This window comes from Orussus abietinus, unplaced genomic scaffold (genome assembly GCF_000612105.2).
Source record: "Orussus abietinus isolate OABI.00-Male unplaced genomic scaffold, Oabi_2.0 scaffold14, whole genome shotgun sequence".
NCBI classification, from domain to species: Eukaryota; Metazoa; Arthropoda; class Insecta; order Hymenoptera; family Orussidae; genus Orussus; species Orussus abietinus.
The window spans coordinates 852,844-865,656 of record NW_019395994.1 but is presented as its reverse complement, the minus strand read 5'-3'; the positions used below and the strand labels follow the sequence as shown (position 1 = coordinate 865,656).

Sequence of the window (12,813 nt, the reverse complement as noted above, 5' to 3'; positions counted from 1 at the left end):
GTATCTTTGTTTTAAATATTTCATCCCTTAAACATATATTACTCTCCCTGAAGAGGGATCGTTCCGCCACGAGGAGGAATAGAAGACTCCTTTAGTGCACTTCAGGGTGGAGGTCCAAAAGTGCTTTTCGTTAAGTAGAGTCTTAAGAGTATTCCTAAAGGTACAGCGGTAATAACGCAAATATTAATCCCTCGTCGTTAAAGTGTCATTTTTAATTTTAAGGTGTATATTTTACCTAAGTATGACATTATCGTACGGCTTGAGGCGTTCTTGAAGAGGGGTCGAGCTACTAGGAGGAATAGGAGACTCCTTTAGTGCACCTCAGGGTGGAGGCCCAAAAGTGCTTTTCATTAAGCAGGACCTGCAAAGTGTGGGTGGGTCTTAAGGGTATTCCTGAGGACATAACAGTAGTTAATAACGCAAATATTAATCCCTCGTCTGCGAGCGCTATAACGCGGAAGGCCATCCCCGTGTTCACCCGGGGGAGGACCTCGACGAGGTCGAATCTTTGTTAACGACCCGCCAATGATTTATTATGCATCTGCCATGGCCATAAATTTTCATTAGGCCCCGCCTAAAGCCTAATCTACAATCAGGCGATTTCCGCTTCTCCCCTGCGCAATTTCGCGGCTCCTCCTTGCTCCGACTTTTCGCGTTCGCTTTCCTTCGGGAGTTCCTTCCTCCTCCGTATTTCTTCTCACCTGGTCGATCGATCTTCTCGAAATTCCGGTCGTTCCGATTTATCTCCGATTTCTGGACAGCTGCATTTCCATACCGCTACCCGTTTAATTAATACGTCCCTCCCATTTCTTGTCGTGCCTAAATTCCATTTCTCCTGTCCGAACCACATCAGCATGCAGCCACTTGATGAATTACAGTCGTTAATCCTTGTTTGAAATACTGTATTAACACGCCCTCGGGGAGTTCAATGTACGGGCCCTCGTTAAATTTCGGGATAGTTATGGGGGTTATTAACCCGAGTTTTTCATATTTTCGGAACGGAAGTCGCCGAGATACGTGAATTTAATTAAACCGCCAATTAAGATTAGACCTCTAGTTATATAGATAACGGCGCGTGAAAGTTAATGACGTGCTTTACTTTTTTTCAGAATGGAGGAGACTTCTCGGGGGTTGTTGCAACACAAACAACGGGCCGAGCAGTTGAAGCAAGAGAAGACGGCGCTCACCCTTTCTTACGAGGTGCATATTAATTTTACAAATTTTACAAATATATATATTAATTTCTTTTTAATCTATATATGCATCTCTATCGAGCCGAAGATATACAAATGATCTTTTGACGAAATTTCACATTTATTCCAATTTTCCCTTAACATATGATAGGTACCTTTGCTTAGCAATAAATTTCTGATCTTTATTAATTGCATTAGAAGTTTGCCTTGTTAATGTGGATCGTGATACGTATATTACCGTCGAAAACCATGGCGGATCAGAATGACAAGATTAGCTAAAAAATGGGAAAAAAATAGAATCGAAGACGCATAATCCTGGAAGCCGGAACATGGGGTGCGTACGAAGGTTTCCCCTTATCCAATAAACATCTCTTTCGGCTTGACGCACCCTTTCTATCGACAGGTCGTTGCACGACAATTCAAGTTGCCCTTCATTATCTCATTTTGTAAAAATCCCCTTTAAAAGGGGTTATCCGCCATAAGGATATCGCATAAAAAAAAACAGCACCCTTGCCGTAAAATGATTGTTATTCAGATTCAGCCTCTCAACGCAAGGGTGCATCTCACGGTGCAAGAGAGAAATGCAAGGGGTGCATGACATCCCGTCCCTTAAACAGTACCCTTTACGTGCATGGACTGTTAAATTTAAACGACTTATCATAAAGAACCTCCTTAAAAGGGAAAGAAAATTAAAAATTCTCAAGCCCCCAGGGACAATTCCATTTTGTAACGGACGTGCACTTTTTCAACTTGCCGCGACGTGACTGTTATTCAAATGCACCCTCGGCCCCGGAAGGGTGCATCTCCAGAGTGCACCAACCCTTGCACATAACGCAATAAATGGGAGCACTCCCTCGCCCCAAAAACGTTAAATTCTAAAGGGTTTATCACACCCGGCGTGAAATCATGCCGTAAAATATGAATATAAAAATTCCCTCGAAAGTCGTGTGAATAAAAATCAACCGTCCGCATTTAATAGAAGTTCAGGGTAGGTTTTACGTTACCGTTGGCATAAATTTTGAATGCCAGCTTTATGATTCAAATTCATCCCCCACGTGCAAGGGTGCATCTCCCGAGTGCACGGAGGGTGCCCGACGTGTACCAACCCTTGCATGTAACACAATAAATGGGAGCACTATCTCGTTCACGGGCGATTACGTTCTAAAAGACGCGTTACACTTCAGGGAGTGTCCCTTGATATCTCGTTTGCTATCGACCGCCATTCAACCCCTTCGAGCTGAAGAAGCGACGAAATTCCGCGCCCTCGCGTGACGAATAAACGTGAAAGAGCGAGATAAAGGACAGGGTTGCTCGATTTATCATCCCCGTGTTTGGCCGGCATATTTGCGCCGAAGGGGCTGTCGAAATCATAGAGTCGACCTCGGGACCGGGGAAGTCGACTTCGGCAGGGAAAACGCGAAGATCCTCTTCAGGGTCGAGGAGAGACGGACCCTCGAGGAGTGGCGAGCATTAGTCGAGGTCGCACAATTCCCTGCCGAAGTTATAAATCAGACACACGCACCCTCTATTAGCACCCCTGTCCCTGACAGGTTTGTAGCCCTAATTTAACGTTAAATGCCTTTCTGCTAATAACGTTGCCCCGAGTTTTGCTGTTGCGGCAGGCGCACATCCCGTCCAGCTGTTACCTGCGATTCATTTTTTTCTAGCCTCCGATAACAATAAAAAATTAATCACGCTCCTTTTTCCCATTTAATTACCCGGAGATGTAATTTACCGCGAAACGGTGCGCGAAGCCCCGGGGGGTCCAATTTTCCGAATAAATTATTCCGCAAAAATGTAGTCAGGAAAATGAAGCGATAAAATCACGTTCATCGCCTAAAATGACTAAATTAATTGACTTACACATGCAACGGTACCGCGTTATATAAATTGTCTGGAAATGCTTTCATAAATTTAAATGAACTTTCCTTGAAGTAGTTTTCCATTTGTTTATTTGATTATTAATTTCGAAGAGGAGTTTCAATTGCACTAAAGCGAAACCAGCCATATATTGATATCGTCCGTCGATGTTCATAAAATGATTTAATCAAACAAATACTGCTAATTAGTTCATTTAATCCTGAAAAAAGTATTATATAAAGTCTACCCACTGTGCCCATATGTTACCCCACTTGGCGGGTACCTCCGTACGGAGGAACGTGTACCCGGCAAAACATAAAGAAACGGTTATCAGGTATAATAATTCACTCTTAGGACTTTTATTTATATGTTATAATTTTTATTGGGCCAAGGTTATTAATTAAGAGGCACTGGATTTCAGGCACGCGTGCACCAGTACCAGGCCCAGATCTCGAAGCTGCAGCTGGAGAGCGAGTCGATGCGGGGTCAGCTGCGAGGCCTCGAAGCTGCATGTGCAGGTGAAGTGCACGCAGCCCTGGTCGCCAGGTTGGCCACCCTGGAGTCGGAACACGCGGCCCTGGCTAGGGACGCCGACGCCCAGCGTCGGCAATACGAGCGGTGCCTGGACGACGTCGCCAACCAGGTGGTCCGCGCCCTCCTGTCGCAAAAGGTTCCTTTCTACGATGATCGCCATCTCTCCATAATCCCTTGGCTGCCGATGTCAACAAATTACGAGCTGGACTAAGTTAATCAAGAAATAAATGACTAGTCACCTCGGGAAATAATTAAAAAAAAAACAAAAAAAAAATAATCAATTAGATTCATTCGCGAAATCATTTGGCTGTAATACGATAATACGATAATTTTGAGTTACGAAGTCCCGGGGAAGAAGGTTTTCGCACCCTCCGTTGGCCGCCATCTTGGACGCTCCTCGGGCTCTGACTTCTAAGGCGAATTGCCAAGTCAATTACCTTGATTAATGAGCTGATTAGTTTTATTAAGGCTAATTCGCTTTCCTAACGAAGTCCAAGCCTCCTTTTTGGGGAGGCTACCTCCTTTGATCAATTGTAAATTGATGACATTCTTATTAATCGCTTTCTAACCACGTATACTAATTACTACCTACTACCACCGTATGTTCTCCGTAATGATTTTCGAGTTTGATCGCTCACTCGTACAATTAATTCTGCCGCACTCGCCGTAATATTCTAACCTACATATAGAAACTTGCTCTTAACATTATACGGAATATCTCGTGTGCTTTGACCAGTCGAAATATATCTTCATCTACGAATTGCGATTTTTACCTTGTATAGTACCTGAAGGTGGACATTTTGAATATTTGTCGAAATAAAGTTGCCCAGAATTCTTGGGCTATATTTTGTTGTATCATGTATCATAAAGTATAGTTTTCATCTTTATTCTTGGGCGGGAACTTTTTCCCAATCTGTAACTATTGGCAGGTTTTTGCCAGTGCTCATTTTAAGCGTCGGCCATGTTTTACAAATGGTGAATTTTTTTTTCTTTTTCGTATCCAGGGACTCAGGGAAGAAATCGGGGCGCTTCAGAGGCGCATCCGGGAGCTGGAGGCCCAGAATCGAGCGCTGTCGGGACTCCTTGCCCAGGCCACGAGTCCAGGAAGTCCCACGGACCTCATCCAGGGCATCATCGAGGCTGGTCCCGCAGCTCTGGTCGCGGCCCTCGGGGTGGACTCTTCGTGGGTACCCTTGTCAAGGCCGCGTTCTCTGAACCTCCAAATCCCTGTCATGGCCACCGCGAAATGCCGCAGGAACAGGCCTCTAGGTACCTCATCTTTGTTGAACCAACATTTTTTTCTGCACGCAGAGCAACAAGTACTTAATTAACAAGGCAGTAGATGTTGTGGTGATGTCAGTTTCTAACGGTGTCATTTAATTTCGGTAACACTGCCATTTAATTTCAGGGCAAAAGCCATCGGAGGAGGAGGGAAGCGAGAGTCCGGAAAGTGGAAACCGGGACGAGGGTTACTCGACGATGTCCAGCGACGTCCAAGGCGAGGGTGCTCGTCAGGAACCTTCCAGGGGCTTGGAGGACCTGAAGGAAGCCACGGACGAGACGGAGGGCGACGTCTCCCCTGATGGCCGCCTAGTCGCCCTGGATGCCGGGGACCCCGACGTCCTTTTTCTTCCCTTGAACCTAACTCTGGGCATCAACCCCAGACACAGCTACCCTCCGACCAAAGACCTGCTGCCCTATCAGCACGTGATGAGAAGCTTCTCCGACAGCCACCTCTGCCTGAAGCTCACCACCACGGCCAACCTGACACCCTACAACATCGCCAGTCCCACGGGTTCCTCTTCCCTGCTCCTCGTCGAGGAGGAGGGCTGGGATGCCGAGTACGTCCAACAGTGGCTTAGGTATCCTATCGGTCTTTCTCGAGGCACTTTAGGACTCCTTGATATCTGCTGGTAATCAGGATAAGGATTCGCCAGTTTTCTTGGCCGATCGGTTTTGGTCTCTTTTGGCTGCGTAGACGATCCTTGTAGATGCGCACCTTGACATTGAAGCATCCCGACGTAAAAGGAGACTTACATACTCCCTCTGCTTTCTGGTTTGCTCCGAAAACGACGAAGAGTGTGGCTAAGAATTCTTTCGACCCCTGGCGAGAGTTCTGAAACGTTATTCTGATTTTTACCACGGAGGTTTCCTTCTCTTTCTTGATGGCTTCGATCAGTAGCTGTTCTTTTCATTTTACTTCTTTAGTTGCGGTTGTTCACTGGTGGATGTTAATCGCAAGAAGCACTGATCATTGGTCCTGGGTCTAGGTTGGACGACACGAGGAGCGCCCAACAACACCGGGACCTTTTGGAGCTGGAGTACGACCGAGCGGAACTCGAAGACTGGAGTTTCTCACTTTCGACCGAAGATCTCGTCCAAACGGAACCTAACGCGTGGAAGGAGCCGGTCACCACCCCGGCACTTCCTGCCATCAAGGAGCAGAATCCTTTGGAGCTTGAAGAAGACGCCAACGAGTGCTTGTGGAACGGCGCGAGTTACCTCGCTGACCGAACCGGGGGCGAACTGGTGAGAAATGTAAAAATCGATTATTTCCTAAGAGTTTTCCCTAACGAGTCATAAAATAAAGTACCTAGAACCATTTTATTGACAGAAACAAGCTTGATTGCGCTGTCAAATCGTATTTTATCTCCTCTTCGAGTACGATTTTCGCCATCTATGGCCAGAATACCTGAACCATTGAATCAAATTAGTTATTGTGTTTAGGTAATTTGGAATATTTTTACAATGAATCCGTGGTTACAGGTTGCATTGCTAATGGATGCCAGAGCAACAGGACCTTGGCCTTATGCCTCGAGTCCTGGAGCATCCTGGAGCAGCGAGGATGGTGCCCTTGAAAACTCCAGCAAGAGGTCCTCCGCTGCACTTTCCGGGTGCAGCGACGATCCCGATTCTCCTTCCGTGGGCACAGACTTCACCAGAGACTTCTACAGGCTTGTCAAATTCGAAAGCACCAAAAGCTTGGCCAGCACGTCCTCGCGAGGAGGAAAACAACCTCCGGATCGGGAGCAAGCTCTTCAGAGTGTTCTTTCGTTCATCGCCGAGCAACAAATGTACCTCGCGGAATTGCCTAACAATTCCTCCGATCACAATGGCGAATCTCTTGCGACTGAAGGTTCGTCTTCAGTAAATTTTAATAATAAATTAAAAAATTTATTTTAATAATACATTTAAAATTACAGTTTCAGAGATGAATGGCGCGAAAAACGATCGAATGATGGACATGCGCTGCCCGGAATCCGTGGAGTCGCTGGTCGATTCAGAAAATGGCCATCTCGAGAACCTCCACGAGGTTGGGGCCGAAGATGACCTACTCGAGAAAATCCCAGTGCCTCCCCTGGCACCCGAAGAACGCATAATCAGTGCAATTGCATGCAACGGAGGAGTTTCCTACACCACGGTGGCCCCCTCGGAGTTGGTCGCGGTTCCTGAAGAGGACGAGGAAGCGGCCACCTCTTCGACTCCTAGCACGGTGGTAAACAATGTACCCAGTTGGCACTAGGCTTGCCAATTCTATCACGCAATTATTCTTTTATTAAACCATTCCCTTTTTATCTCCAGGTGAGTCCTGCGAGAGCGCCACTCCTGATAGAGGGCAGGGACAGGTCGCTGAGCTTCCACGAGAGAGCCACTTCGAAGGACGTGATCGACGAGCTGAACAGGATGATCAAGAAAGGAGAGGATCATCCCATTGCCAACGATTCCCAGGTGGTCCTGGATAAACTTGACCTCGCTTGCTGCTGTCCCACAGGATGGGTTCACGTGGAAAGGAACATAGACTTTACCGACCCCAAGGTACACCTTCATATAGACTGGATCCTTGATACCCTAGACAGTGGATAAGGCATTTTTTAACGAGGACCTCTGTTAGGACATTCTGAAATTCTAAAATTCTTGGTAATTCAATTCTCTCATGGCCTTGCTAAACGACTCAACGTTTTCCAGGCTAGAGCCAATCTTTTGGACGTGATGCTCGCAAGCAGCGAAAGTTCATCGACGACCTCGAGCAGCGGTTCTGCCGGCAGCGATTCCGGGGATGAACCTCCGGATTATCGTCACTTGCTCAGACTACATCGTTACAGGAGGCAAAAGAAAGGTACACGGAGGTTCTTCGGCACATTTCACGCTCGCTAGACTTTTCCTTTTCCTCGTCGTCGACATCTCATTTCGAGCACAAGCACATGCTTTCTCCTCGCCGATTTCGGTAAACCTGACGTTTCTGTATTACCATGTTTTCATACATCTCATGGAGTTTCGCGTCTCTTTGAGATATCCCACCTGCTCACGAGTGCACTTCTAAACTGCAGGGCTTTTTTTAACGCGCTTCTCGGCTTCTTGTGAAAGCTTCAGTTTCTTTTTTTCTTTTTTTTTTCTATTATTCGCGCTCGCACTCGCACTCGCAGTAGTTCGGAGCTAACTACATTTACCATTGCTAGCTGCTCTCACTGTACATAGCCTCTTCCATATTTTCTGTTCAGATGGTAGCTCCTACGAGGTGTGCTTTGATTGTCACAAGAAAAGCTACGTAGTTCGGCTTAGTGACGATCAATTTCTGTAAAGCGACACGCCAAGAAAGTGGAAGAGTGTCTCGCTCGAAAACTATTCGGCCGGCCCGCCGCTGAATCTTAGGACAAACCAGGACCGTTAATGGCGATTATTGATCATTATCACGTGCTAATCACGCGTGACCAGTCATTGACGAAGCTCTCACGCAATTCCTGAAGTAGTTCTTTGTCCTGATCTTGAAATACACGTAATTAGACTACCTTGCACGACTCGACGACCTTTGGCGCGTCCACGTAGAAGCGTTCAGCCTACTATTTATTTATACGTTATTAAGCCGCGATACTTTGTAATTTATTTATTTATTTATGTAGTAGTATATGGTGAGGGTAATGCCGAGGATCGAGCTAAGAGGAGGCCGATAGGAAGGAGCTTAAAGACCACATCGAGTATTGTAACGTTGATTTAGGGTGAATTATGAATATCATTTAGATTAGCTATAGATACAACTGCCGTGTATTAAGCAAGTTAATAATTATGCCGTACCAGATAAACGTTTCGTGCCCTGTGACGAGTAAAATAACCGTGCGAGTACCGGAACCGCGACAATTACCGGATTAAAAATTTCTACATCTAATGGATAGTAGCTACCTAATGAACCTTCATTTTCGGAATTGCGTGAAAGTCCATGTCATTTGCTTTTAAATTTGAGAAACTCGAATGGATCCGTCCCTGGTACATGCACGATGGGAACACATTAGCGTCTAATCTTCAGAAAGGAAAATTACATCGGTAATTGTACCCATGAAGAATAATTACTTATCATCCCAAGAATCATATATGATTAAATCAAGCCCCATTTCCTTGAATTCACAAATGGAGATAAATATCCATATTAAAAATCATCTATATTCATCTGTAACATCTCATTCCGTGTAACGTTGATCACCCATCGTGCACCCGACGAGTCCATTCGATGCGAGATTCGGGAAGAGACGAAAGGAGTGCGGAAAAAGCGAAGAGGGCGAGTGAGCGATAAAGCGAGAGAGGGCGAGCGAAAGATACGAGGAAGTAAGGGAGAGGGAGAGCGAAGGGGGAAATGGAGTGCTAAGCCGAGCTACTCTGTGTCCGCTAGAGCCGGTATAGGAGAGCAAGTGAGGTCTGAGGCATGTTGACCCGCTGCGCTTGGTTTCCCAGCATCGGCGGCCCAGGCGCATCGGGTGCTGTGCGTGTCCTCTTCCTGGAGCTCTTCGAGGCCCTCCATCATCGGGCGAGACGACTTCTTCGTCAGGTACGGGGACAAGGAGCGGGAGGCTGTGGCATCCTTCGACTTCCTGGACGAGATGACCCTGGCGTCGGTGGCCTCGCCCGTGGGCTCGGGAGAGAGTTCTTCGGAGATGGACAGCCCGACTGAGAACGGGAGAAGGCACTCCATGCAACTGTCTCCGCTCTGAGACCTGGATGCTGGGGATTTTATCCTGCGGAGCAGACGATTTCGTTGAGGAGGTTGGATCAAATATGGTCAATCGAAGAAGGAGAAGAAGGGAGGTTCTATCTAGGTTGCCTGGACTCCTTTGTAAGGAATAGCCACCAGGAGCGGTTGGGCTCTCACGGGAGTTCTTTGAAGATGATCAGAGAGCTGGAAATGAGAGATGTCTCTTCCAGAAGGATGTTTTCCAGTACCTTTGAAGTAGACCGACCAGGCGTCTGGATGAAGCAGCTACGAGCTGATGGCTGGAGATGTGTATTTTAGAAACGAGGGTGGAGAATGAGTACAATGAAGATATTGTCAACTTGAAACCGAGGAGAGTCGTTCATAAGTATGCTGAAAGTTATTCCAAATTGATAATGTCGTCTGGGGTTTCAACTCGTCGATTCCCTGGGAACCGAAATCCGGGCTAATTGGGGAGCCGAGCCCAACTCGGATCTGAAACACTGAAGTGCGTTCGTCGTCGAGGGGAATCGGATGATACCATTTCTTTCGTAGTCTTGGAATAAGGAGAGCATTCCGGTGCACCTTTGAAGCCGACCGAACCGCCGTTTCGGTTGGAACGATCAAGGGCGAGTCGACTCTCTCGAGTTGGTGCTGGTCGGGTGTCCATTTGTTGGGGACCGTTAGATGCTCCTTCGAAACGACGACAAGGAGTTCGAACGTTGAATCCTGAATCTGAAAGCCAACTTAAAAGGACGATCTTTAACCTGAACTCCTGAAGATGCGTGCAAACAACTCCAGGGCGCGCCCAGGGCACCTTCCCAGCTAAAGTTTCCCCTGGAAGCTTGAAGATCGCCCTCTAGTTTAGAAGGACGAGTTAGATGTACGTCATTGATATGTATTCTGTCAATTTCACTTCGCGCGGTATAAGTACAAGTAAAGTAAAACCAGTAATCCCATTTCCTGACCCAGAATATAATCCGCCGCCGCCTCGAGGACACCATCCACGAAGTCCACGAAGAGCTAAACGCCAGTCCAAGAGGTGACAGCGAACTACCACTGTAAAAAGCCGTTCCCTCCACCTAGGACCCAACCTCGAGACACTTCCCGAAGACCTGGAAGGGTAGTTCACCCATCTGAGGAGAACAAAACAATCTCCATTGATCCGGCAACAGGCGCTGATGCATCGCCGGATCGGCTCCACACGAGTAGATCCTCCTTAGACGTTAGAGAAAAGAAAGTGTAATCCCAAGAAGGATCAACGATTCTTCTGCCGTAACCATAAGAGATCTCGATATGTACTTCGAAGCGTCGTTAAACCTAGAGACGAGTCCTTTTCACCCCCGGAAGGGATCGAACAAATCCTGGATCTCGTTGCACAACTTCAGGGAATCCTCTGGCGTCCACCTTGAAGATGTCCTGCGGAAAGAGACGAGCCGAAAGGACGTCCCTTGAACTACCGGGGCACGTCTTCTCGTTGACATAGACTTAACGCGTCACCAGGACCTTCCAAACTGAGCTTAGAAATTCTAGATTAAGGCTACCAAGTCGGATTTTATACGGGATGTAATGATATTTTCTACATTATCTTTTAACGGGGAGGTCGCGCGATTTATTGCGATATCCTGGGAGGGTTGTCGATACAAATGGCGCGACCCTCGAGGACCTTTAAAAGCTCCCTCGACGAGGCGCAATCTCTCCACCGAGCCTGTATATTTTGCTTGGGAAATCTGTAAAGAAGCGCGTCGGGAGGATATTATTGGACAGCGATCAACAGTTAAGGCTGCGATTAGGAGTCCGTAGACAACTTAAGCTAGTTGATATCGAAATAGAACGGACGTTAGGGTGGCTAGTAGGCGATACTACTATACGCGTCCGAATATAGTTGGTACCCTCTAGTATCTCGTGCGAGGCTCACTGGATCTAAGGACCTAAACGATGTCGAATTTCTTTTGTTTTTTTATTTATGTTGAAATTATTAGAGTAACTATCACTAGGGAGTTCACGTCTGCTAAGAGTAATGGGTCGATAGAATCAAAATATTTTACACGTATATATATAAATATTATATATATATATTAGGGATATTTTCAATATTCGAATTGCGAGCAGGTAGACCGGGGACTGTGCAGGCAAAAGTCGCCGGGTTTCGGGATTATTTGCGTTGTTACAAATGTTTTGCGCTGACATGAAACAGAGACTTTTACGATTCTTCCTTCTACGCGGATTGGGCGATTTTTGCCTGCTTACTTCGACTGCGTTTGCGGCGACGACGATGATCCTAAGCCATTGTTAGCATCCCGTCGTTGGGGGTGCCCTAGATGCGGAAACTAATTATTATTCCGGAGGATAATGTGTATCGAATTGATTTGGACCCTGTACATAGGATGTATCATAGTACAACAGATGTAAGTTATCTTCTCTTAAACCTAATAAATAACGACAATATACGACGATATGGTTTAAAAGCCGTTCCCTTCTTAAACTCTTTACTTCACTCTATGTAACAGCAACGTTTTATAATTAAAAAGTAAAGAAATGAAGTTAAAGGATAAAATTATTCCAGGTGGAAAATGAAATGGCTTCCATTGCTAGCAAGAAATATAATAGTAGATAAATTCAGCTAATTTAATCCATTAAATTTATCCCACTCATTTTTATTACTTGTCACTTTCAAAGCTGATCCGCGAAAAGTAGGGAATTAACATTAAAATATTTCGGTATGAGGTAAGAAATTTATTCCAACTTTAATGGACGTACTTTTAATGATAACTAATATAACAGACTCGGTGTTAACTTATCGACACGATTCACTTAAGAGATACGATTAATCCTAATTCTATAAACGTAACGAAGTAATCTTTTCTCTCGGATTCACAGCTTAAAAGAATTTGCCGAATCTGTTGGTAGATTTAGAAGATTTAACGGATACTCCAGTTTTGGTAGATCCAGCGAAGCTCGCAGCATCCGCGGTGTACTGGGATGTCGCTTCTCCAGGTTCCACGTAATAACACCTCGGTCTTGTAACTAGTACAATGGTTGTCGGTGGCTCCATAACGCCAAGTAGGTACATCAAGATCCCTAACTCAAAATGGAATCACAGGAAGTGAACAGAATTGATAAGACACAATTGAGGTCCCTCAAAGACTAAGAAAAATTCTTGAGAAAATATTCTTTACCATGAAGAGCGAAGTGAGAACAGCCAAGGCTGCAAACACTATCAGGACGTGTACCGATCCCTCTATAAGAATGTCCTTGCATCCGATTTTA

The 12,813-nt window shown here is 45.9% G+C and overlaps 1 protein-coding gene across 10 annotated transcripts in view; it reads left to right on the top strand.

The window, feature by feature from the left end:
- Window positions 1-11,999, top strand: part of LOC105698279 — a 206,771-nt gene extending 194,772 nt beyond the window's left edge. The window contains exons 7-17 of one of the 10 annotated variants that reach the window (XR_001103915.1): window positions 1,110-1,200; window positions 3,475-3,723; window positions 4,592-4,856; window positions 4,996-5,449; window positions 5,858-6,125; window positions 6,354-6,723; window positions 6,791-7,092; window positions 7,170-7,403; window positions 7,554-7,704; window positions 9,309-10,426; window positions 10,516-11,999. Coding sequence is in view for 9 of the 10 variants with exons in the window: in XM_012422369.1 (XP_012277792.1) it covers window positions 1,110-1,200; window positions 3,475-3,723; window positions 4,592-4,856; window positions 4,996-5,449; window positions 5,858-6,125; window positions 6,354-6,723; window positions 6,791-7,092; window positions 7,170-7,403; window positions 7,554-7,704; window positions 9,309-9,565 (2,641 nt within the window). In the remaining variant the exon portion in view is untranslated. Of the gene's footprint in view, window positions 1-1,109; window positions 1,201-3,474; window positions 3,724-4,591; window positions 4,857-4,995; window positions 5,450-5,857; window positions 6,126-6,353; window positions 6,724-6,790; window positions 7,093-7,169; window positions 7,404-7,553; window positions 7,705-8,086 lie in introns of all 10 variants that reach the window. The other 9 variants (XM_012422374.1, XM_012422373.1, XM_012422377.1 and 6 more) reach the window with 9 other exon arrangements.
- Window positions 12,000-12,813: the final 814 nt, after the last annotated feature.